Genomic DNA, 26,013 nt, shown 5'->3' with positions numbered 1-26,013 from the left:
ATATTAAAATGGTAAGTTCGTGGATTATGGAGGGGAGTCTTCACTTAATTTATTGTATTAATTTTTACCAAGGCTCTCAAGGCCTTTTGCAATTTTTTGTGTGTGTAGCAGGGGGAAAGATAGAAAAGATAGGATAATGAAAAAGCTGGTCAGTGGATGTCTGTTCTGGAACTGATGGTATGAGCTTTTTTGTGGACTTGCAGGTGCTGTGGTGATGATGAATGTGATTTTTGCCTTACTCATCTTCCAGTACAGTATAGTCCCGTTTAACATTACATTACATAGCTGTGGGTACAACACCTAAGAGAATCCATTTACCAACTTCCAGATATCATTTGAAATTACAACAAGTTCTGTTTTTTCAGTTCTAATATTACGACTGCAGCTGGTAAGAAAAGTATTTTAAATTACATTGCTATCTAATGTGGCAGTAAATATTTTTCTGTTCTAAAATGTCCTACAACTTGGCCTTTGAGGCAATACCTTTGCCAAGATAACTAACGCTGCTTCCTCTACTGACCCTTCCACAGCTAAACAAACAGAGTTCTTCTCTCTGTTTATATTTTTCATGATGGAAAAAGGAAGCAAACAAAAACATGTAAATGCCAAGTAGTATGAAGTGTTGTTAGAATACTATTGAGTTTTATGAGAGAATAACATTAATAAACTTGGGGAAGTGCTCAAAGAACAGACTGCAAACACAGAAAACTTAACTATAGTTGGTATTTAGCATAAAAAGACTGAAAATATATTTGAGTACACTTAGAGCTTCATAGCATTTTAAAGAACTGGGTCTGTCTTATCATCTAAACACATAAATTACATAGATGCTAGAATTTTAAAAACATTTCCTTCAGTGGCTGTCTGCAGTCTACATCACTACTGAGTCTATTTTCTCAACCTTTTCACAGTTAGAGAGCATTTCCCCTAATAGTCTTATAGCAATGACCTGTTTATTGAGCTTAGACATTGGTTATCTAATTAATACATTATTATTTGTTTGTGCAGAGGTTAGATGATGGTGGGTCAAAGGAAGTGTTACCCCATACTTTCCAGTGCATTTTTCCATCGCTTTCCTTATCACAAAAAGTCCAGTCTTTTGAAGGAGCCGGTTTGTTGCACAATATCTCCCAATCATTTATAATTGTGCAACCTGAATTTGCTCATCTGTGATTGAATCCCACCCAATAAGCCCAACTGCAAAAGACTGAAAACCATAGCAATGACTATAGTGGTTGTGTATGCTTGGAAGCTTACCATTGTTCAAAAAGGTTCCCTTTCAGAAAGTGCCCCACAGAACCCTAAACTTTGCTTTACATTTCCCAAAGTCAGTAATCTGGCACACAAGCTTTTTTTGAGCTTTCTTCCTTTTATGAAAAGCAAATGCAAGGGAGTTGGGTTCTGATGCTGAATGAAACAGTTCTGGGAACAAAGATTTAAAGGTCCCAACACCACTCCCACAGACCACACTCCTGATCCAGCTTCAAGCAGACGTGAGAGACAAATACGAAGGGCCAACTAAAATCCAGTGAATTTTATGAAGTGGGTTCTAACCCATAAAAAAATTATACCACAACATATTTGTTAGTCTTTAAGGTGCATCAGGTTCTTCCAGCAGACAAATAAGGCTACTCCTCTGGAATTTTGGTAACTTATTTTGAAGCTGTTCCTTGGTCAGAAGAACACTTTTTCCTTGAGACTTGCCTGCATGTGTTTTTTGCTATTAAAGAAAAGTATTTGGTAGGCTATTTGTGACTTTGTGCTCTCAGAAATATGTCAGAACAAGTAGAAAAATGAAAGGTATGCTCGCCCTTTAATTGCAAGAAATACTGCACTTTGTGATACAAGCAGGAGTCCAAATAGAACAGTAGAAAAAAAAGCTTAGCTAATGTTTTTGTTTACATTACTGTGAAGTTGAGCTAAAGCAAAAATATGCTAGAACTAACATTGGCTGGGATTCCAGCTCTATGTACAAAATGGGTTTAACTGTACTACTTCCTGCTAATCACACCTAATTATTGTAATGAGGTCAAAAGATTGTATAAAAGGTTTAGAATGCCGTCTCAGTGTAGAATGTGTATAAAGGTGCTTTTGAGAAACATTGGTTGTTAGGACATAAAATATTATCTTCAGGAGAGAAAAAAAACGAAAACATCACTGAGAAAGGAAGTCTTTTTAGCATGGGAAAGGCAACAAAATTCCAAGCCAATGAACTGTGTCACGCAGAGAACTTGACCAAAGAACTCTTGCAAGTGATAACAGTGCAAGCACTTCAGATATTGAAAACATTACCTTCCTCTTCTTTCTTGACAATGCCATAGAACTTCCTAATTCTATCATGATTTTAACATGTGCTTACTGCCACAATTCTGTGCACACTTATATGGGAATAACTGAACACAGTGGGACTTGCTATAGAGTAGGCAATCATAGCATCGGATAGCTTATAAAGTTTAAAACTGTTTGAAACGCATTAGATATCTCCAAAGTAAAACATGTGCAGATGCTTTGTAATAAGGAATGAAGCTACTTCATAACTTTGAAAAGTAATTATTTTTTCCTCTCTTCAGTCATCTCGACCCTATTGCAACATTCTAGCAATGGATCCAAGAAACGAAAGTAACATTGTTCCCAGTATAACCCAGTTGGAAAATTTCCTTACTGAACATGACTCCAATGTTGTTTGGCTTCTTGTTGGTATGTAACAGTTGTTTTGTTGAATATTTCATGTATTTTCAATGCTGTGAAATATCCCATCTTAAATATATACATCCAAAACAAACATGCTATACTGGTTAATTGGAGAAGTTGGAGCAAAACATTGCTTTTTAAACTACTGAACGGTGGTTTCTTCCCAGTTTTTGTGGGGGCTGCTGAGGCTAAATCAGTAGAGCTTATTTGCCTAAGAAGTTCTGTCCCTTTGCATACACAACTCATGGGCTGAGAGCCAACATGCATAATTTGCAGCATTGTCAGTGCCTCAGAGGAGCAGTTTGTGATTTGGAATACAATGCTGCAACAATATCTGAGACAAAGCTGGTATCGTTGTAACTGCTACTATTATTATTATCATTATTACAATAATTATACATCACTTCTTATTTGCAAAGTGCTTTACTGTTTTATTGTATTCAACCCCACTGCTGTTCCATTTTATATATAGGAAAGAGGGCTTGAACAATAGTGGTGTGACTAAGGCCAAGTAATGACTGTTCACATGTAACAGTGCACCATAGTTTAGTGTTATGTGCAGAAGCACGCCTCCCCTCACTTCCGGTGTAATATGAGGAGATAGAAGGCATTTGCTTCCAGTTTGAACTGTGTTTGTCATTGTGTATGAATCTGGACAAATTATATTAGTGTTAAATATGGTATATTAAAACAAGCCATCTTTGGACTATTATTAATTATTGTGGTTTGTTTGAGTAAGCCATATTTCGCACTAACCACAGTTTCTGGCTTGGACATAACAAATTCTGGTAAATTGCATCCATTTCAGGTTGTGTCTTTTCAAGTTGCATCCCACGGCAACCTGGAAGTACCGGAATGGTTACTTCTGGGTTTCGCCACTCGCACATTCGCAGAAGTGCTGTATTGTGCTGTGCACATGCGTAGACGCGGCGCTTCTGGATGCGAACGCTTCAAGTTGCAGATGTGCTTCTGGGATGGATTATGTCCGCAACTCAAGGTTCCATTGTAAATGTTTCCACTCTCCTTCCAACTTTGCTAAGGAGAAGAGAAGTGAGAACAATAAGAAGCCAAGGTTCATACTTGCAGTGCTAAAAAATGGTTTAATATTGTGTGATAAATGGACCCAAAGCAGAGGTGTCTAGGGCTCCCATACAGCAGTTTAGCCCTCTCTGGCCCATAAAGAAGAGTTTCAAATGCTACAGCTGGGTTTGTGTGTGTGTTTTTCAATACAATTGTTCTTATATCTTTCATAATAATGCACTTGCACTTTTCTAGAACGTATGATCATTTCTTTTGCAGCTACAATTTTGTCCTGTGGCTGGATAATTTATCTAACCTATTACAATTCCCGGAACATTGGCCTTATTTTGACATTGGTTCTTAATAGATTACATAAAAATGGCTACATCCATATTGGTAAGTGTTCTTGGAAATATATAATATACTATTGAATACATACTGAAATATTGTGTTAATAATAGAATGCACCATCTAGCCAATGTTAGATGTCTTTAAGTTTTGTAGTTTTCAATAAGAGAGAGATGTAAATACATGCTTAGCTGTCCCACTGACATCCGTGAGATAGGCAGAGCAATCCTATACCCAAATTACTTTAGGTGGCAGATCTGTGGCTACTACAATGGCAGCATGACCACAGTATCCTATGTGTGTCCAGATAGGAGGAGAAGAGAAAGCACGCAACTAGGAAATACAAAAATTACATATGAAAGGCTGTGAGTGGCAACCAGTTAGAAACTGCATTGGCAATTATGCTTACATGTGGCCAAAACGCAGAAGACATGGAGGAAACAGTGAACTAATGACTGCAAGGATATGCACCGACACACTTCCTGCATCACAATACACCATGATGCCATAACACCCAATTTTTCTGCTTCAGTGATGTAGTCAGCAATGACCCTGTTACATGGGAGGCCAGGCATCCCTACAGGCAAGGATTCAAGTCATTTATGCTCCTCACAAGCATAGTATGCAAAGGGAAGGATAGAGGCCACACAGTACAGCACCTACATAATTCCCACAGCAGTACATCTGCAGAGAGCACGGACAATTTTCCTAGTTTAGTATAGTGACGATGGTGTGCTGTGATAGGGTTAGAGGTTACATCATCCTGTGTTTTTGATTGTGGTGACATGGTTAGGGCAGTTGACACAGCGTACCTCTTCTCTATATTTTTATTTCCCACCCATTAAAGTAAATGGCAGGGAATTTTCTTTAGCTAGGTCTGCGGCTGGCATAAAATTGCACTTTTGATGGGGACATGGCTGTGAATCGAAGGGTTATTTGATACGTGCTCCTCACCAGCCATTCCTGCTGCGATGCTTTAATTCAGGGATCAGCAAACTTTTTCATTAGGGGGCCGGTCCACTGTCCCTCAGACCTTGTGGGGGGCCGGACTATATTTTTTGGGGGGAAATGAACGAATTCCTATGCCCCACAAATAACCCAGAGATGCATTTTAAATAAAAGGACACATTCTACTCATGTAAAAACACGCTGACTGTCTGTGGGCCGGATTTAGAAGGTGATTGGGCCGGATCCGGCCCCCAGGCCTTAGTTTGCCTACCCATGCTTTAATTTTTGCCCTTCCACTGACATATCTGAGAAGTTCTACGGTATATCTTGAATTTGGCAAATGTAGCCCCTTGCCAGTGGTGTATAATATTGCACTTTTCATCTAGCTAAAGTAACAAAAATTTGTGCTAATAATGTTGATGATTGACTTACCAGAAATCTTACTTTTAATATAGGTTCCTTCTCATTCTCTGTCCTGTCTGGAAAAGTCATGGTTCGTGAAATATATTACATTACAGAAGATATGTCTATTAGGTACTTAACCTTGCTTACCATTTGTTTCAAAATAGTGGTTGTTTTAAAATGATTCTTCATCCTTATATAATGCTAGGCTCTAATATGCTTTGGATGATGCATTCCATTTTGACGTCAGTAGTGGTAGAAAAAGCATGAACACAGGGTAAAGTTAGCCATTTCTGTAAAAATAAGAGGACTTCTTAAATGGTCTCTCTCTTTCTCTTGTTCAAGATAGTGAGCTCCCCATGCTGGTAACATTCACTTTCATCTTTGGTCCAGGGCATAGAGGATTAATGGCAAATAGTGATGAGTGACAGTGAGTCAAGTGGTTTATGGTGCTTTTTAAGGTTCTGAAAGAGGAACCATAAATACATTTATAAAAACCAAAATGGCAATTTGTTAGTTTTTGCATTGTTTGAAATAGTTTTTAAATTCACCGAAGCTGGTCGGGGACCGTAATAAATTTCATTTCATTTCAAATTCGTTATATATAACAAGAATACTTATTATTTCTAATTGTGTAAAAATATTTTTAGAATCCAAGATGGCTTTATTATATTTCGTTGGTGGAAGATGTACAATCCAAAGCAGAAGCAACATGGTAAGTTTTCACCCCCAAAATAGACATGTTACTTGATTTTCTGTTGAAGGAGCAATTCTGCATGGGTTGAATAGTGTTTGTATGTTAAAAAAACAAATTATTCTTAGAAATATTCAGTAAAGAAAAAAAAAACCAAACAAACAACTAAATAGCTTTTAAAGGTTAAATGGTGTATATCTTCTTAATTTAGTAGCTTACTCTTATCAGAGGCAGTATTTCCATGTTAGAGCTGGGCTGAATTAATATTTTCTTTTACTGCTTCTCTGGTCTTGCATTTTAATTATTCCCATGTGGCTCATATGTTAATAAAATTCTACCTGCATCTCTATGGTTACATGAGTTTCAGTTCATTTGAGCTATCCTAACTTGCAAGGATTGCAACATGGTTATCTAAGAGGTTTTAAGCAGGCAAATGCACCAGTCATGTCTCAAATTAAAAAGAAAGTAGAATAACGTAAGAGGAGATTTGCTGGTTGGGCCAAAGTTCCATCTGATTTACCTTTCTAAAAGTAGCTAGTTGAATACCTCTGGGAACCTTTCAAATAGGTCAGGAAAGCAGCTGTTCCTCCCCCCATTTGTTTCTAGCATCTGGTATTCAGAGGTATAGTGTATTTGGAAGCAGGGGTTTCACAGGTCTTCAAATAGCTATATAGGCATTGATAGACCTATCCTTAATGAATTTATCTTACTCACTCCTAAAGCTGTCAAAGCTAGTAGCCTAATCACAAACTGTGCCAGATCCCAGCTCCTCCAGAACTGTAGCATAATTACAATAAATTAAAGAAAACTTACTGATAGTAAAAACAACCTGTACACTCTGTAGCCCCTTAATGTCTTTTTAAAAATACTTAAAGCATTTTATCTTTTAAATGACAGCTGCATGTGAGTCTCTAATCTGAAATCAGAAAAGATAGACCTTCTTTAATTTATTTCACAAACTTTTAATGACTAATTGGATTTGTTTATTTCCTGTACCACAGTTTTGAAGTTGAAAACATACTAAAAAATTAAAATGATAACACTGTCCTTTATTGCTTGTGGCAATAACTTTGCTGCATTGCATTGAAATGTAAAGAAAGCATTCAAAATTAGTAATTTGTATTTTGCTATCTATACGGGCCATTGTGGGCTAGAAGTAGGTTTTCACTTTTGTCTCTGTAGGTAAGTGCAGAAAGAAGTGGTTGGCAAGATAATAATCTACTTTAAGAGACCCAGTTTACTGGATTATCAAAGGAGTTCATGTCTCTTGAGTAAATAAGTAATAGGGCTGTCTTAAAGAAAGAAAGAAAAACTAGTTAATTATAACCACATTGTTTTAACTAGGTCATAGCTTTTGAAAATGTAGATGTGATATATCATTAATGTGCTTCATTATTATATAGAAGAACATATGAAGAACCCTCTTGCATCAGACAAAAAGCTATGTAGTCCAACATGCTGTTTTTATTCTGCCCACCCAGATGTCTGTCTTGACACCAGGACAGTAGCAATCTTCTGCTTGTGAACCCCAGCAAGTGGTGTTCAGATTCATATGATCATTTATAGCTTTGAATGTTGTCTTTTGGATTTATGACATGAATTGAGTTATTTGGCAGTTTTAAACAGTTTCTATATAATAATAATAATAATAATAATAATAATAATAATAATAATAATAATAATAATTTATTATTTGTACCCCGCCCATCTGGCTGGGTTTCCCCAGCCACTCTGGGCGGCTTCCATAGAAAACCAAAAATACACTAAAATATCACAGATTAAAAACTTCCCTGAACAGGGCTGCCTTAAGATGTCTTCTGAATGTCAGGTAGTTATTTATCGCTTTGACATCCGATGGGAGGGCGTTCCACAGGGCAGGCGCCACTACCGAGAAGGCCCTCTGCCTGGTTCCCTGTAGCTTTGCTTCTCGCAATGAGGGAACCGCCAGAAGGCCCTCGGCGCTGGACCTCAGCATCCGGGCAGAACGATGGGGGTGGAGACGCTCCTTCAGGTATACTGGGCCGAGGCCGTTTAGGGCTTTAAAGGTCAACACCAGCACTTTGAATTGTGCTCGGAAACGTACTGGGAGCCAATGTAGGTCTTTCAAGACCGGTGTTATGTGGTCTCGGCGGCCGCCCCCAGTCACCAGTCTAGCTGCCGCATTCTGGATTAGTTGTAGTTTCCGAGTCACCTTCAAAGGTATATGTCAGCCTTATAATAAGCCAGGGGTTGCCAATCTTTTGGGGCCAGTCGGCACATTTGGAATTTTGAGAAAGTGTTGTGGATGCTAGTTGTGAAATGGGTGCTCTGGGGTGTGTGTGTGGCATAAAACAAATGGCTACTGTGAGACCATGGCAGTGAGGGTGTGGCACAATGGCAGCTACATCTAAAAAGAAGAGGAAAAGAAGCAGAACCACAAAACGGTGCAGTCATGACCCATCAGTGGAGGGAAAGTTTCTACCTTGTTATAGACTGGCAGAGGAGGGACCAGTGGCGTAGCGTGGGTTGTCAGCACCCGGGGCAAGGCAAGTAATTTGCGCCCCCTAACCCGTGGATTTGCTCCCCCTAACCCGTGGATTTGCGCCCCCTAACCCATGGATTTGCCCTAACCCCAGATGTTGCGCCCGGTGCGGCCCGCCCCCCCTGCACCCCCCACGCTGCGCCACTGGGAGGGACAAAACTCTTACGCATTTTTTTGTTGAGTGTGAAGCATTAGACTTGTGTCCTCTGGTAGCCTGCTTTGTCAGCTCAGTTGCCTGAATGGAATTTCATGCACTCACTTGCTGTGGCTAGTAGGCTGGGACTTAAACACAAAGCTTGCTTTTTGTCGAATATGGTAACCCAGTGCTATTGGGTGGCAGTATAAGCTATACATATAATGAGTAAACATCACGGTAGAAACAGGCTGAATGAGGATACGAGAACAAAAAGTTATTATGCAGTAAATCTTTAAGATCTCACCAGGTTCTACGTTGCTTCCTTACCTATTTGTAATATGCTTCAGCTTTTTCTGTCTATTGCTAAGGAGATTTCCAGTCACTGTCACAGTGTGGGTTTTTATATAATTGAACCATTTATTTTAAAAGTAGCCTACCTGCCCATGTAGTCCTAAAACAATCTATGTAATTCTTCCTTACTTCAGTGCTAGGATGTAATAGGGGGAAGCCACAGGTGAAACGGTGAGTAGTTATCTACAGGCCTCAACTTCAGTTTGCCAGTCATTCATACTGGCTAATTCTCCCAAAAGTCCACTTTTAAAGCTTTGGGCATTTGTATACCTCTGTTACTTCATTAGTCTATAAATTTGTTAGTATACATATTTTTTTTGTGTGTACTACAGTTTTTACAAAACAAGTGTGTTCGTTTTCTGAGGCTGTCTCATGAAAAGCCCCCCTGTTTTGTTGCACTTTACAGACCCAAAGGCAGAAACAAGATTGTATATCATGGTCAATGATTTTGAATTTCATGTGTATAATCGTTCTGACCTTTATGGGCAACTTCAGGAATTATTTGGTTTGGATCCAACCATAATTCCTCCCAAGAAAGAGGAAGAGAAAGCACGAGAAAATGGGAGAGAACGAACACACACAAATCTGGAAAGGTACAGTTATTTATTCACTTGAGTATCTATTTGAACATTGTGTCAGATTGAGTTATTTCATTTTGCGTTTTTGTTCAGTTGATTAACTAGCCTCTTCCTTGAAGACCATAAAGTAGCACCTTCTTCTTACTTAAAGAGTATGTTTGAACATAAACTGCTCTATTTTTTAAGGCCACTCAGCCACATAAACTCTTCAGGCTTTTAGGTGATAGTTTGATATTGGAAAATCTAACCCTCTGAAATGTGGAATATAGCACAGAGCATTGCTTGTTCAACATAGTTGGAACATGCACTTTTACTATATACACCTTTGTCAGAAGTGAACGGTGCCACTATTGAAGTAAGAGTAGCAGTATTTGTTAACTTTATTACTCCCTTTTTTAATAAAAAAAATGTTTTGTTTTGTTTTGACATGATCTAAATCTCTACCTGTGGAAGGGACACTGTGTTTATGCGTGTGTGTCCACTGCCCCATTTAATGTGGGAATAAGTGATAGCGGTGCCCAGTCTGTGTAATCATTTATTTCATGAAAGCTGGATAGATAGATCTTGGGTACATTTAGTTATCAGATTAAGGTACTCTTGTTTAAACAACTATGTTTCAATTTTTTGTGTTGTTCTTTGTCTCAGGTCTTTGCTACTTTTTTGTCAGTATTGTTTTGCTAGCTTTTTGTGTTTTAAATTGTTCGTGCTTTTATTGTTATTATCAATTGCTAGCTGCCCTGAGGGTCCTATTGGTATGGAAGGTGTAGGATGACAACAGTTTTATAAGTAAATAAATGGGGACATTAAATAGAAAGTGAATTTTAGAATGCTGGTAATGGCCTTGCATATTGCAGTTGCAGTTACTTTTAAAGGTCGATGGAATTACCTACATCTGTTCTGTTTTGTGTTTCTCTTTAGAGTAATTGTAATTAACTTCAGCAGAGAGCATATCCAGGGGTTTAATGGCCTAAGAGAATTACCCAAATCAGTCACTTTCGTGCAATAGATGACTGCTATAAAGTCATTTTTGCTTAAGTAAAAATTGGAGAAAGGAAATGTTACTGTGTAATGCCTAGATGGAAGCAGCAAAACCCCCTTCCTTGTATCACATCTTGTGAAGCTGTGAGACTCCCCATTATTAATAAATAAATAAGTTGATAGGTTGGTATGTTGTGTGCACTTGGCTTTTTAAGGTACTTAGTAAAACTCTTGTGTTTTCTGTAGTCAGTTTCAATATGCTTTAGAGTATCAGGAATTTGATTCCATTTCTTTTTTTGTCTGACTTCCATGTATGTTTGGCGCATCAGTGAAATATTTTTTTGAATGTGTTAATTATATAAATCTAAGTATGTTTCCATCCTCAGTGTTAAAGTAAAAAGTGAATCACATGACCCTTCATCATCATGGAGATCTCTTATTCCTGTGATCAAAGTCAATGTCAGCACAGTAAGTGAAACGTTCCGTTGTGTTTACAGATTACCTGTTTTTTTTCCCTGCAGTTCGAAGACCTCCCACTTTAGTAGCAATTTATATTTTACTTTTATATAATAAAAAAACTAATTTAGGCAACGTAAGAAGTTTGTCACGTGACTTCCTTAGGGTTCTGAGTAAGTCTTTCAGAAATTGATTTTTTTATACCATAGTTTCTGGAAGGACATTATAAGAGTTTGGTGAGGGATTGCTATTAGATGGCTTGGAGAAATTATGATTGCCTTGTGGAAATTAGGATCAATATGTTGCAAAGAGAATAGCCCTGTTTGCAGTGGCAGCCCCATAACTGAGATGTATTTTATTCTCAAACAAATATGCAAATTGTAAATGCCATTCATTGAATTGACCTGGATTGAAAATCATGCTGGTTGTTTCCCTGAGTCTAATCTTCTTGTTCTAAATGTTGTGTTTTCAGTACAAAAACCTTGCTGTTTTCAAGTGTAATAACCTTTCATTAAGAAATAAAGCCCAATTATTCTGGTTATAAGTTTGTAACACTAATGGGCTGCTCAGGACTGATTGTAGTCCTAACTGGAGAGAATACCAATAATAAAGAAATAATTGAGAAGGATGACTTTTATGACGATGAATTAAAAGCTAACATTTAATTGTCTTACTCATTTAAGGGTCGTTTAGCCTTTGGGAATCATTATCAGCCTCAAACCATCTGCATTAACTTTGATGATGCTTTCTTAACATATACCACAAAACCACCTTCAAGTCACCTTGATCAATTTATGCACATTGTGAAAGGAAAACTGGAAAATGTGAGGGTTATGCTTGTTCCGAGTCCAAGATACGTTGGCCTTCAAAATGATGAGTAAGTGTTTACAGTTTATGTTGGAATATTTTGAAAAATATTTTGAAAAATGTACTATGTAGTGTATACAAAATTGGGTCCAAAACTCTTCATACAAAGGACCACTGTGCATCCTCAAGTACCCTGCAAATATTAATGCACAATTTTAATTGGGGATAAACACCCAACACTAAAGGGGAGCATTAGTGAGGGGTGGTTAACTTGTGGACCCCCAGCATGTTTTTGTTGACTGTATTTTTAAAATGACATTAGAATTAGTTGTGTTAATCCTTGGTTGCTGATATAAGATAATTTTGACTTGATATTTTAGAAGGAATTGGTATAGTAATTGGTATCGTACGTATTAGTAAAGATCAACATAGAAGCCTCACCTCGGCTTCTCATTTCACTGAATATTGTATAACAAGATAAAATCACCACACAACTATAAAGTTACCTTCTAAGTGACTCAATGTGTGTTTGTCATAATCATGAGAGGTGTTATTCTTTCTGAAGCTCAAATGAGGCTAAACATTTAGTTCTAAGGTTTCAACGCTTCAAAACTAGTGTAACTGCAAGCAGTTAGAAACTGAAAAGAAATATATTTTGAAAAAATTGAAAATGATTAAATAAATTACAAATCAGTAGGGTTGAATCCATACTAAGTTAGTCACATTTTAGCCCCACTGAAATCCATGGAATTTAAGTTAGTGGTGACTAACTTGGCCCATTGATTTCAATGAGATGAAAGTGTATGTCTGGATCCAAGTCATGGTGAACTGTTGCAAACTTTAATATTATTACATGCACATCTTATAAAAATTAGGCTTTCTATCCCACAGATTAATTGATGGATAATTTATTTGCATCAGTCACCCACCATTGTGAAAGTGAACACGTATAAACATACTAAGCAATCAAAATTGCCAAACTAAATTAATAATTGTATCATTTAAAACTTGCAGTAAAGCAAATGACCAAGTGAGGCAACACTGGTTTTCTATTGACTACAAATTAAGTGTAATATGAGAGAACACAGTGAGAAGGTGTATTCTGAAATTATCATGTATTGCTTTAGCAAGGTCATGTTCAAGAAGTGAAGCTACTATACATGGCTCAATTAATTGGCTAAAGTAATTACATTTTGGGGAAATTATTTCATATGAAAGTCACAAAATAACTGAATTTTTTCTTTATAGTTATAAAATGTGGATGTCATTCTCAGGGTAACATTGTTTTGCTCTTTTTTGTATGGATTTGTTACACCTATTGGTCTAATTACTGAAGATGGTCTTTCCCTGTGGGCTCAGATTCTATTTTAGCTGGAAAACTATTAGCAAATTAAAAGAGTGAATATAGAGCAAGGGTAAAGCAAAAGAAAGGCAAATCAAGTCTTCAGCGTAGAAGGTGAAAACATAAGAGTTTCGCCATTATGGTTGACTAACATTGGATTATCTTGATTTGGATATCAATTTTGATCTAACTGGATATCTTAATAAATTCATTATAGCAATTGGAGTTTTAAACTAGCCTGGTGTGTTTTCAAAATAGTGTTACAGGTTTTCTTTCTACGGAAAGTTGACAACTACCAGAGGAATTAGTCTTTTGAAGACTTAACTTATTGATTGGGGACTACTACATCAGATATATGAAGTGTTATCGCTAAGAGTAAAATGGGACCAAGTGGCCATAAAATCAAAAAGTACAATCTGTAACAATTCTGTTCTGTGGTTTGCATATCATACTAAGCCAAACCATATCATGCTAAGTGTGCGGGCTCTGGGAGAGATTACAGCCACTTTGCTCCTCCTTGGTTGTTTTGCTGCTGAATTGAGTTGAGCCACGGTTTGGTGCAATGTGGATCTGAACCTGGGCTCCTGGTTAGCTCACCCAGATAAACCACAAGCTTAGAGTGTACAGTGTTTATATCCCCCCCCTTTTCTTCTTTAACAGACCACCAAGATTAATGGGTGAAGGTTTTGTTGTGATGCAATCAAATGATGTTGATATCTACTATTATATGGATGAACCAGGTAAGTTCAGCTTCTGCTCAGAGGCTAAAATTCGTTACAGGCACGTAGTTCTCATAGTTGCTTAGTAAACAGCTGCTAAGTAGGCATTTTTAGATTGGGAAAATAGTATGGGGGAGGGGGAGTGTTCAAGTCACCCCAAAGCATCCCAGCCCCTCTAGCCTCTGGTAGTTACTTTTAACTAGTTTTAACTAGTTTTCATGCAAGCAGCAGGGACAGGGCACCTTGCAGAACTGATGGGCAGGAAAGCTTCCCTGCTGCGCATTAGCTCTGCCCATCCACGGAGCAGACCTGTGTCTTTGGCTGGCACGCATGCAGGAGGGACAGGGAAATATTCCTGTACCCTTTTCTCTAGGAAAAAAAAGCACTCCATATATTAATTGCATAGTAATGAGTAAATGGTTCTATGTTAATTGGTAGTAGTTTACAGATGATATGTTGCTTGAATATTTGTTATATTTAAAATGCTTCTGCTGTTTTCTAAAATACAGGGCTTGTACCAGAAGAATCAGAGGAAACTAATGAAGGAGAAACAAGTAATGAGGATAGTAAATTGCAAGACCTCCCGCCCTGTTGGGGATTAGATATAGTTTGTGGCAAAGGAACAGATTTCAACTATGGTCCATGGGCTGACAGGCAAAGGTACTGTTGTTTAATTATTTTGTTTTTATATCTACTGTAAAAAATGAAGAATATAATCAAAACAGATTTTCCAGCAAAGTTGTCCTAGCTACTTTCATGTGCCTAGAGTTTGAGGACATCAACCTTTTTTAAAAAAAAAAAAAAAATGCTTGCTTGTATTATACTCTGTTATGAATTTTGCTTTCTCTATAGTTCACACCCATGTTCATGCACCTGCATGTTTAGAGTCTAGCTGTTTGTTCAGAGATTAGACATATTACAGTTTGATAATTTTAAACGGAAGGCTTCTGCACCAGATGTCTTCTAAAAGTTTTGGGCTACAGAGGTCTCATATAGCTCTTTTATAAGACAACTTTGATCAAGTGTTCAGTGGTGAATGAACAGTAGTGCTTCCCTGGAAACTCATTTCATCTGTTCGTAGGGATTTTCCTTCCTGAGTCTTGAATAACTTTATGTAAGGCTGCCACTGGGTCCACGGTGCTGTTCGCCTGTTTGAGGAACACAACTTGGCTTTTCAAAAGCAGATTGGTGTTTCAGAATGATTCTTCTTATTTTGTTACTTATTGAATTTGTTAGTTGCTTTATCTTGCCCAGAGCAACCCAAAGCAACTTTCAACCAACCAGATAAAAATCCCCACATAGATACATTAAACAAAGAGAAAAAAGAAATACATTAAAAACATCCATCCCACTTTTAAATGGCTACAGATAGAAGGCCAAAGGCCTGGTTATAGAGGAAAGTTTTTGCCTGGCACCTGAAGTTATATAAAGATGGTGTCAGGTGAGCATTCCAAATTGCAGAAAAGGCCTGTTATTGTATTGCCACCCTTTGGACCTCTTGTGGAGGGGACACATGAATAAGGACCTCAGATTACGATCTCAGGGTCTGGAATGGATAACTTTTTCTTTCTAATGAAGGCTGCATTCCCTTGGCAGTGGTGGGCAGGGCCAAAGTCAACAGTGGGCAAGAAGGGTATACAGTGATACCTCTGGATGCAAACAGGATCCATTCCGGAGCCCCGTTTGCATCCTGAAGTGAATGCAACCTGCGTCTGCACGTGCATGGGTCGTGATTCGTCACTTCCGCGCATGCATGTGACATTTTGAGAGTCTGCGCATGCGCGAGCGGCGAAACCTGGAAGTAATGCATTCCATTACTTCTGGGTCGCCGTGGAGCGCAACCCGAAAATGCTCAACCCGAAGCTACTTCAACCCAAGGTATGACTGTAAAGCCAAAAATAGATGCACCACTTTCTTTCTGTTTCTCTCCATGCAGTGGGTTGTCAGGGGAGAGTTAAACCCCTCTTGCCATAGGTCAACATTGCTTGCTTCCAGAGAGTTTTCTCCACCTTCCATTGCTTCATCCATTTTGGCTTTCCCCCATTCTGTTTCCCCCCCCTCTCCCCCTCTCCATCCTGGCTCCCCCTGCAATAAAACTAGGCCAAGGTCTGTAGCTTTCCACCCCTTCTCTGGACAATTTTGTTGAAGTTCAGCAACTTCATCTTGAGTAAGTTGTGCTGAACAAGGCAGGGATAGGTAGCATGCTTCACTTCTGCAGCCTGTTGTCCTTTACTGCTTTAGGGAGCAGGATCGGTTTCTGTACAGAATCGCATTTTATATATGTTCATATGCACTGTTGAGAGGACGCAGTGGTTCTGCTATAGGAGGTTCTTATATTTTGACGTTAGCATTTGTTGGATGCTTACTGTAACTTTCAAATAACATTGATTTATTTAAAATCTCATTAGTTAACTTCACAAGGTCAGCTGTGTAAATCTTTTTGTTTTCTTACTTCTATTTTCAGTTTCTAGGGTAATTGAATTTTATAGTGCCTTAAGATAAATCTGGAATATAGCTTCACTAATCAAGCCTTTTGAGAAATATAGCAAAACACGTATTTTTTCACTCTCCAGTTCATGTTCTTGCTTCTTGTGTAGAGTGTCTTAGAGAAAATATATAAATAGCTCATATTCATTTCTAGATGAATAACTGAATTAATATTCTGCTGTTGTTTTGTAGGGACTGTTTGTGGAAATTCTTTTTCCCACCAGATTACCAAGTCATGAAAGTCTCAGAAATTCCACAGCCTGGGAAGCCAAGACAAATCCTTGCTTTTGAGCTCCGTATGAATATCATTGCAGATGCCACTATTGATCTGCTCTTCACAAAAAATAGGGTAAATAGGAAAGACATATCTACATGTGAGATTTGGGAATATACATGTATATTTTTTAGATTAGTCTTTCAAATATCATTATTTCAGTTCTGAAAGATGTCTTCTGAAATAAAATGGAATTTTCTTTGTCATTCTGTTTTTGAATATATATAAATATTCATATCCAATATATTTTGGCTGATCACATAAATCGTAACCTACCAAAATATATTACTTAAATTACTAACAATATTTCCACCCATCTGGTTGTGAGTAAAATTTCACAAAGTGAAATGCTCACCTTGGCGAGGACTGTTGAATCATAACCACTAAATATAGTATGCTGTTCATGAGCAAACATTAATTTGTCTAGCTGTTATCTGTTGCCATTCATACAGCTTCAGATGAATACTCCTCATGCTTTTCTTCAGCTTCATTGAGTTTTTCTTTCAGTTTTTAAATGTATATCAAGTTTTTAATCAGCTGTGGCCTACTAGTTCCCTTCCATAAATCCTGGAAGTTTCTAAAGTGATAACTTGAGTCGTGATGTAGTCTGAGTTCAAATAATCAAAATAATGTCTGTTTTTTATTGGCAGGAAACTAATGCTGTTCATGTAAACGTTGGAGCAGGCTCTTATTTGGAGGTTAACATTCCCATGACTGTAGCAGAAGATGGTAGGTTGAGACTGAAAGCGTTTTATGTTGAAATAATTCCAGAAGAACAGTTACTTGCAGAACCTGGTTCAATAAGATTACATGTGTTAGGGTTGAGTTTCAGTAATACCAAAGAATTTTCTCAAAATAATTCCTGCGTTGGAATGGGTTGGACTAGATGACCCTCATGGTCCCTTTTGAATCTACAGTCTGTGGATCTATGTCTGTCTGCAGCTTGCATTCATTGTTTAAAACTTTTTTGTTGTTGGCTTCTATACTTTCTTAAGATTTGTGAATTTTAGTTCCAGTGCTATCTACTTGGGAGCGAGATACAGTTTTACTTTTTAAGTATATGAATGATCTGGAACATTAAAGAACTATCATGCTGATAGTTCTGAATTAATAAGCGATGAACTCAAGATATGACACCTTTGGTTGTATTCTTTGTATACTTCTTTGCAAATTTTCCTATTGCAGGGACATGATAGATTCTTTTCCCCAAACACTGTAGATAAGGAAAATTGTTCTGTGTACTCATAAGATGCTCCGCTCCCTTGCAGCATCAGATTCTTTTTTTTAACCGAGTAGAAGACTCATCTAAAAAATCTTAATTTTTAATTCTATCAGTCCATGCTATGTGGTTAGCACAGATAGACTGGGGGGACCACTACATTTTTTTAAAAAAAATGAAGAAAGACATAGCAGCAGTTCTTGAATTTTTTGGTTCTGTTTACTAGGTTATTCTCCTACTATTAAAGGACAGCTTTTGCATATAGATGCCACCAGCAGTATGCAGTTCCGGACTCTCTTAGAAGCAGAAATGTTGGCAGTAAGTATTCTTTTGCATAAGCATCTGAGTGATTTCTACTGTAATTTGCTTTGAAACTTACCTGAATGTTCTTTCCTGACACGCTGGCTAGGTCTAGCCTGGGTGTATGTTAAGGATTCTTTGCCTTCATTATTACCCTTTCCTGGTCTTCAGAGCACCTGCATTGGACTGCAAAGTAGCAAACCAAACCAAACAGCACAGAGATTCTGATTATGGAGCTTCTGTATCAGGCTTAGCTTAATCCTGCCTTCTGGAACTTTTCATTCAGTCTGCCTTGCCCACAAAGCCTCTTCTGATCCTTCAGCCAGTGTGAGGATTTGTCACAGACTGTCTTTGTGAACATCCCATCTTGCCAATTTCAGTCTCTGGAACTTGCTGCACATTTCAAGATACCACACCAGTTCTGCTAAATACTTCATTGCTGCTGTCTCAGAATCTGGTCTTCCAGATTTAGCAGGCTTCTTGTACAGGGGTGTGTCCTTTTTTTAATACAAAAAACTTTAGGTTGAAAGCCGCTTGATATTTTTACAGTGAAAGCAGATTGCGAAATTACATAGTTTGAGTTCATTTATTATAGATGTTTTTAGATAAATCATGTGGGAATTTACCTTTTAACTTGACAGACTTAAACATTAGTAAACTGGGTTAACTCTCTGCTCATCTTAGGAAGAAATAATTTTTAAATTACCCATTGATTACACGGTTGTCATTTAATTTTGGCTGTTAATCACCATATTAAGAGTGAATCCTGCTGCTTGTTTATTTTGTTTAGTTTCATATTAATGCCTGCTACCCCCGGATATGGAACATGCCACAGTCATGGCAGTGTGAAGTTGAAGTTTACAAAGCAACCTACCACTTTATTTTTGCTCAGAAAAGTTTCTTTTCAGGTAACTGTTCTGTTTTTGTGTACTTTGCTTTTTCAAATGGTATCAACATTGATATGGGGTGTGTTTTTGCAAAGATGTATGCTTATTCAGAATTGTTACAAATGTATACTATTTTCTTGTTCACTCCCTATTGCTTTAGTCATCAAACCCATCTGTGGAACTTTTTTTTATATCACAAGAGCATGAAAAAACATGCCTGCGCAGCAATTTCAGTAAGGAGGTTTTGGTGCACCGGCCATCTAAATGATTCATGTTTCACAGAAATTATACTGTCGTGATGCATATGTTTGTGTTAAATTAGAAATATTAACAAATCTCCCACAATATTCCATAGAAGTTGAGCTGTGTAAAATTGCAGCTGTGTTTTCAAATTATAAGACATTACATTTAATTCTTTTTACAATTAAAGGTTTCTGTAAATACAGCTCATTTCATAAACACCCTAAGCCAAACATGAAGTTAAAATGAAATAAATGAGAAGCAGAGGTGATTTCCGAAGTCATTTTTGCTTCTTTTTGCAAAAAAAGGAAAGAATGTTGGACTACTTTAATTGCATAATGTTCAGCACTTGTAATATTTTAAATTTTGAGAGCTCATTCAAGTGTATTATTTCTTGTCTTCAGAAATATACTTATTTAAAACTGAAGTCAAAATTCTAAAATGGAAACACAACACTAAAACTGACTTTTGCAGTCTATGAGACTACTACAAAAGTTAAGATTTTTGAAAATGACCGTTTGGATTACAGTTCTGGGAATGAGGCAAATGTGTATTTCTCTTTCCCACAAATGCCTTTAACTGCATATTTAAAGTAGTAGAGATGGAGTTTTGTTTGCACAACAGCACATCTTCCTCTCTCCAAATCTGATCCAAAGGGCAGATCTTAAAGATGAATGGGAGGGCAGGGAGGCCGTGCTGCGGGGAGGGAGGAAAGGATGGGCAAGTCCCATTGTTTTAGCTGGCCACTGCTGGATATTACTATTGCTGTTATTGTAGGCATAGATGCTTCATTTTTTGCAGTGTGGTCCTTTGCATACTTAACTAGCAGTACATCCCATTGAATAAATTGGGATTTATTTCTGAGGAAAAAATTGCATAGATTAAAACTGCAACAGGGCAGGGGTTTTTTTTTAGTGCATTAAGAAACAGAAAAGGTAAGGAAACTGACTTTTTAATGCAACAAAATATAATAAGTTTTACAATTGTCTTTTCCCACAAGTGACTTGCATTAACACGTCTCCTTTATTTTTAGATTTGATTCAGGACTGGTCTAGTGACAGTGCTCCTGATATCTTCTCATTTGTTCCCTATTCATGGAATTTTAAAATCATGTTTCATCAGTTTGAAATGATTTGGGCAGCAAATCAGCACAACTGGATTGATTGTTCCACAAAACAACAGGAAAATGGTGAGAATATTTTAAAGCAGGCATGCTACACTCCTTTCCATATGCAGCAGTAATACGTGCTTAACCAAAACAAATTCCTTCTTATCTGAAGATAATATTCAGCTCCGTTTCCCCTTTAATTGTGAAAAGCCTTTAAATCCTTGATGTAGCAGCGCTAGTTGCTAGTTCTACTAATAGAGTCCAGTTCTTACAGTCACTAAATTTCCACTGTTTTTCAGTGTAGCTAATTGTATATTTTAAAGAGTGCTCCACAGAAAGGGGAAATAAATCAGTAGTGATTAACCAGGAAGTATGGATTTGCCTGCATGTTAGGGTAGCTGTTTCTCATACGCCCATTGGGCGTCCTTTCTCAGGCATTCCTTAACACTGAGGGTATCGCTTGTCCTTTATTGTCATTTAGAAAGCAATTGATATTGAAGAGGTATTGACTCATCAAAAGGGGAATGGAAGCAGGTACAAACAAAATCCTAAGATGCCTGTTCTCTTGTTCCAAGTAGGAGTATTCCAAAACTGAATGAATTCAGAGGTGACAAGAGTGGCTTATGTGCCGTCTAAATAAGCAGATGGAAATCCACCTGTTTTGACAAAAACCAAAGTCAGGAATGCAAGAAGGGATGGCGGGCCCAACCCATCTCCATGCAGAGGATTCTGGGCACCAGTGTGGCCTGATGATATATTTGACCTGTGCTGCCATTTTCAGGGCTGTGCTTGTAGTGAGCACACTGTTTTCGATGCCAGATGACTTTTCATCAAGGGCAGTGACCATCGTAGGGATGGCTCAGGTTATAGCCTGCCCAAATGTCCTGAATCTATCAGTTACAAGGATACAGCATGACTGTACATGACTCAGTCATTTGTGGGAGCATCTTGGGCTTCCTGGATACTTTCTCATGCTGCGAAACTGTCCTTTTCCCGTAGTTGTACTACTCATACTGTTGTTATTGGGAAAAGGTCACACCTCATCACCCTCTATCCAGTCATTTATAGTCTTAACATACTGGTCTTCATTATGAATGATGGTGAGTGACTCTCCTCTGCTCCCCACTCTCCTTGCTGCTTGTGAGTTTTTAAAAAATATTTTCTGGATGAATTCTATCATATGTTAAATAAAGAGTGGGAACACTCATATATTTAAAACATGTGTGATAGGTTTCAGCTCCATTGCTCTTTGGTGCCACCTGGGTTTATGGCGCCACACCTTTCTTTTCCTCCTCTTGCAGGTGTCTAGTCCCCTTTTGCATTTGATACAGTCCTGCTTTTTTGTTACAGCAGCATGGCTGTGCCATGTGCGGATCAGAAATATGCAGATGACACATTGTTCTTTTAATGATCCGCACAGATGTGTTGCTGGGTCTTTAAAAGACACAAATTACTTGCAATTTGCATATGCTTATTTATGTATATAGATGCAAATTTAGGCCAGTGGGAAAAGTCACTCTGTAAGTAAAGTTTTTTTTTAAAAAGAATAAGTTAGAAAGAAGGGATGGAAGGAATGGGGCAGAAGAGATGAGGCTCTGTGCAAAAGACTTGGGGTCTCCATCAATGTGCTTGGTATTGCAGTAAGGAGAAGAACATGGTTGCATCGAGTGGCTGCTTGAATAATCTTTCTTTTGAATATGAATAAAAATGGAAAAGGCTGTTTCATTATCCATATAAATGACATCTATTGAATTAAATTCTTTCAGTTTTTCTTCTTGTTCTGTTAACCTTCTGTAGCTGAGTGATATAAGTGTGTAATTAGTTTAGGAAGAGGAATGATAAAAAGCTCTTTTCTCTGTCCTCTCTTATATCTGCTGAAGCACTAGTGTGGTCTTTTTAAAGTGAATTTTAACAAATAATTAATATTTGATTCCCCCCCCCCCCATTTTATTTTCTTGCAGTTTATGTTGCAGCCTGTGGGGAAACATTAAACATAGTTTTCTCCTTGCCTTTTACTGACTTTGTTCCAAGCACATGCAGCACTAGATTCTCTTTAAGGGTAAGTGGCTTTACTATTAAAACAGTAAATTCCATATGCCTCCTCGTTCTTTGCAAAGAAACCCTGAGCTTTAAAGAAGAGGAGACATAATTCATCACAACTGTTCTAAAAAAAATCTTATTTTTCATTCTTTAGTGCATATTCCCAATGCTTTTTATCTTTTACTCAGTTATCTCAAAAGACTGTGGCAGTGCTGGTGTGACTAATGCTAAGTAACTGCATTAGTAATTGAAGGCCAAAACCTTAAATAACTGTATTTCTACTTGGACAATAACTCTTCATAACATGCATATCCTTGGCTAGGCATTTTAATCTTCATTCTAAAGGCATGCACACAGTGGCAATTGTAGTCTTGCAGTTAAATAATAATAATAGAAATACGAAGATTAACAATTTGGAACGATAAGCACAGTGCCTTTTGTATAGCTTTGAATATATGAGTTTACTAACAGTAGTAGGAAAATGTGGTTATTTGCTTTGCGGTGAATTTATTGAGATTGTTTCAGTGATATGCATTTTCTTTAATGTAACTGATTTTATCATACATTTTGTAATTGTGCAAAACAGTAATAACTCTTTGTAAAAATGTTATGATGTATTATTATTCCTTCTATAAAATGTTCTTTAAAAGTGCAAGTTATGTTATTTACTATGAACAAAATAGTAAATTCCCCGTTACATTCCTTGAAATTGTTATTCTCTACACTCAGCTTAGATTGGTGAGAACAGTAGATATGAATTGCGCATGAAAGTAATGATTTTGTTGCACATGTGTTCAAAAAAGTAATGTACAAAAATGGCATAGGGCAAATACCAGTCCTCAGGCCAAAAATATTTTCCATAAAGGTTTCGCAGCTGTTGTATGGATATTGTGTAAGTCTTATATTCATGTTATATTTTCAGGGAGAAGGCCTTGATCTTCACTTACTTCTACCTGACTGCCACCCCAGTAAATATTCTCTTTTTATGCTGGTGAAAGATTGTCACCCTAACAAAGCAAATCCTGAGTCTTGCGTTTCGGCTGATAGTCAAAGTGGTCAAAAACCAAGCAAACAAAGGTGGAGGAACTTGACTCAAGAAGAGTGAGTTCTGTTTCTCTTACTAAATACAAAAATGTAACCAGGAGCTAATGTGTTACTATTCGTCTAGGTTCCTGTGTTTTCTCTCAGTGTTATAAAATGGTTAATAAAGCAGTCAGCTATTACAAAAATCTTTTATTTTATTTTAAGGGCTGGCTGGGTTGAATGCTGGACTGTACCAAGCATTATGCTCACAATTGACTATGTGTGGCATCCAATTTATCCCCAGAAGGCTGATGAACAGTTAAAGCAGTCATGTAAGTGCCAACTTTGTCCCTATTATGTTTCAAACTGTTGAAAATGGCAGCTGTTATCATTTTGAAAGAGAAAATAGAACTTCATCAGGATTCTTTGGATGCGAGCAGTAGAGTTCTTATCAAAAGTAGAAGGAAGGTGACCTCAAAGATGCATTGAAAAACTTTAATTTATGATTTTCCACTATACAAACATATGCTACATGCCCTGGATTTCAAGGTATTCATACGTTACATTTTTTTTACAAAAAGAGCAGTAACAAGAACCCATTACCCCTAGAAAGTGTCAGGTAACCAAAGTTAACTAGTTTACTTGTTTGTATTTGTTTTTACATTTTCTATGTTGCATTGTATTTCTTTTTCCATTTCACAAGTAATCTCAGAAGGTCAATCCATAACTGTCCTTGTGTGGCTGGTTGAGACCTTGGATGGTCCTGATTACTTAAGTATTGAATAAAGCAATACCATATATTAATGAATTTATCAGGTTTTTTTATGTCACTTTAGTCTCTGACTAAAGCCGTATACCAAATTATTTGCATCTTGTGCTCCTTCAGGGGCAACAAGTTTAAAACTTTCAAAAGGTAACTTGAAGGGTTTCTGTACGGTCTAGAAAACTTGAAACATGTTGGACCATAAATAATTTTCAGTGCACAACTGAGGCATCTTTCTTTTATACTGGTGAATGCTATTCGTTGTTCCTCTGATGGTCTTAGTCCGATATTAATTGTTCTTAATATGATAGGGAGTGAGCTGATCATCTAGAAGTCACTGATAGAGCAACATGAGCCCTGCATTTTATTTTAATGACTTTTGTGGCTTACAGATTTTTTTCTTTTCTGCTTACTTGGACAGTGGTTGACTGAAGGACAAAAAGTACACTTTGTTACTCATTTTTTTGCTCATAGTAAAAAGAAAGTGCAGAAACTTTTTGTTCAGAAGTACGTAGTATACATGCTTAATAACAGTTCTAAGTTTTCTTGACTCCTTTTTCCTGCCATGGTTTCCTAACCTATGTTACCTATGAGTAAACCCACTGAAATTAATAGATGCCAATTAGTCATGACCATTAATTTCATGGGGCTTACTCTGCATAGCAGTAATTACAGCAACAACCCATGCTTTGTTCAGTGAATATATAGGGTCTAAAAGCATAAAACATTATGTGTTAATTTTTAAAAAAATACAATTTACATACCACTTGATTATCGTAGGAAAAAACTCAAACTTAACTGCTTTGTTTATCCCAAAAGGTAAAACATTAAAATTATCACTAAAAAAAATTACAGCTGTAATTTAAAACACACAGGTAAAAAATGCAATAAAACAGACTAAAACAAATTAAAACTCCTGCTGACTTTCTAAACATCTGGGTAGACTTGTCTAAATAAGAATGTCTTCAGCAGGTGCTGTAAGGAATACAGTGAAGTTGCCTACCTGATATCAAACGTTAAAGCTTCCTTGAGTTTTTATAACTATAAATCCATAAATGTTTTAGCTTGTTGTGCAAAATTATTTTCATTTACTCCCAAGTGTCAGAAATGGAAGAATCAATCTTATCTGCATCGAGACCATCACAGAAAATGACAGACAGGGGTATATCCCCTTCTGGTTCTTCCCGTCTCCCTGTTGACCCCTCAGAGCTTCCACCGGACAGACTCCGTGTAGAACTGGAACTCTCTCCAGACTCCCACATAACATTATATGGGCCTCTTTTGAAAGCCTTCCTTTCTATAAAGGTATGATGGACTCGCTGGTCTTACCTTTATTAAAGCACATGGAACAAGCAATGTTTTGATCTATGAGTCATTTTACCTTGTGAAGGAAAGTCTAGATGGTTCTGGCTTGGGGAACTGAGTGTGATGTTTCTGTGTAGATGTGGGTCAGCGTGTGCTGCCTTTTCATGTGGGCGATAGCAGAAATGTGAGCTGTGCAGTCTACCACCAAGTTTTAAGTGTTTGCAGTTTGTTCTGTTTTGCTCTAGTATTGGGTGCTTTATAAATAATGAATATATTTTTGTTATTGTCAAATCAGCCTTCCTCGTTGCTTAAAAAGCTTGGTAACTGGAAGCTTTTCATCTCTGTGATAAGATACTTAACCCCGATCATACTAACT

At 37.4% G+C, this 26,013-nt stretch overlaps 1 protein-coding gene across 37 annotated transcripts in view; it reads left to right on the top strand.

Annotated features, from left to right (window-relative positions):
• BLTP1 (bridge-like lipid transfer protein family member 1) overlaps nucleotides 1-26,013 on the top strand; it is a 103,191-nt gene that overhangs the window by 5,626 nt on the left and 71,552 nt on the right. For all 37 annotated transcript variants that reach the window (XM_083631471.1, XM_083631472.1, XM_083631463.1 and 34 more), the window contains exons 2-19: nucleotides 2,571-2,697; nucleotides 3,991-4,107; nucleotides 5,463-5,541; nucleotides 6,060-6,124; nucleotides 9,518-9,704; nucleotides 11,054-11,135; nucleotides 11,807-12,000; nucleotides 13,933-14,012; nucleotides 14,501-14,651; nucleotides 16,671-16,827; nucleotides 17,403-17,481; nucleotides 18,198-18,289; nucleotides 19,062-19,179; nucleotides 20,432-20,587; nucleotides 22,468-22,565; nucleotides 23,469-23,647; nucleotides 23,795-23,901; nucleotides 25,432-25,637. In XM_083631471.1, the coding sequence (XP_083487597.1) occupies nucleotides 2,571-2,697; nucleotides 3,991-4,107; nucleotides 5,463-5,541; nucleotides 6,060-6,124; nucleotides 9,518-9,704; nucleotides 11,054-11,135; nucleotides 11,807-12,000; nucleotides 13,933-14,012; nucleotides 14,501-14,651; nucleotides 16,671-16,827; nucleotides 17,403-17,481; nucleotides 18,198-18,289; nucleotides 19,062-19,179; nucleotides 20,432-20,587; nucleotides 22,468-22,565; nucleotides 23,469-23,647; nucleotides 23,795-23,901; nucleotides 25,432-25,637 (2,274 nt within the window). The remainder of the gene's footprint in view (nucleotides 1-2,570; nucleotides 2,698-3,990; nucleotides 4,108-5,462; nucleotides 5,542-6,059; nucleotides 6,125-9,517; nucleotides 9,705-11,053; nucleotides 11,136-11,806; nucleotides 12,001-13,932; nucleotides 14,013-14,500; nucleotides 14,652-16,670; nucleotides 16,828-17,402; nucleotides 17,482-18,197; nucleotides 18,290-19,061; nucleotides 19,180-20,431; nucleotides 20,588-22,467; nucleotides 22,566-23,468; nucleotides 23,648-23,794; nucleotides 23,902-25,431; nucleotides 25,638-26,013) is intronic.

This window comes from Podarcis filfolensis (genome assembly GCF_964270895.1).
Source record: "Podarcis filfolensis genome assembly, chromosome: 9".
Taxonomy (NCBI): Eukaryota; Metazoa; Chordata; class Lepidosauria; order Squamata; family Lacertidae; genus Podarcis; species Podarcis filfolensis.
This window is presented reverse-complemented; position numbering and strand designations above follow the sequence as displayed.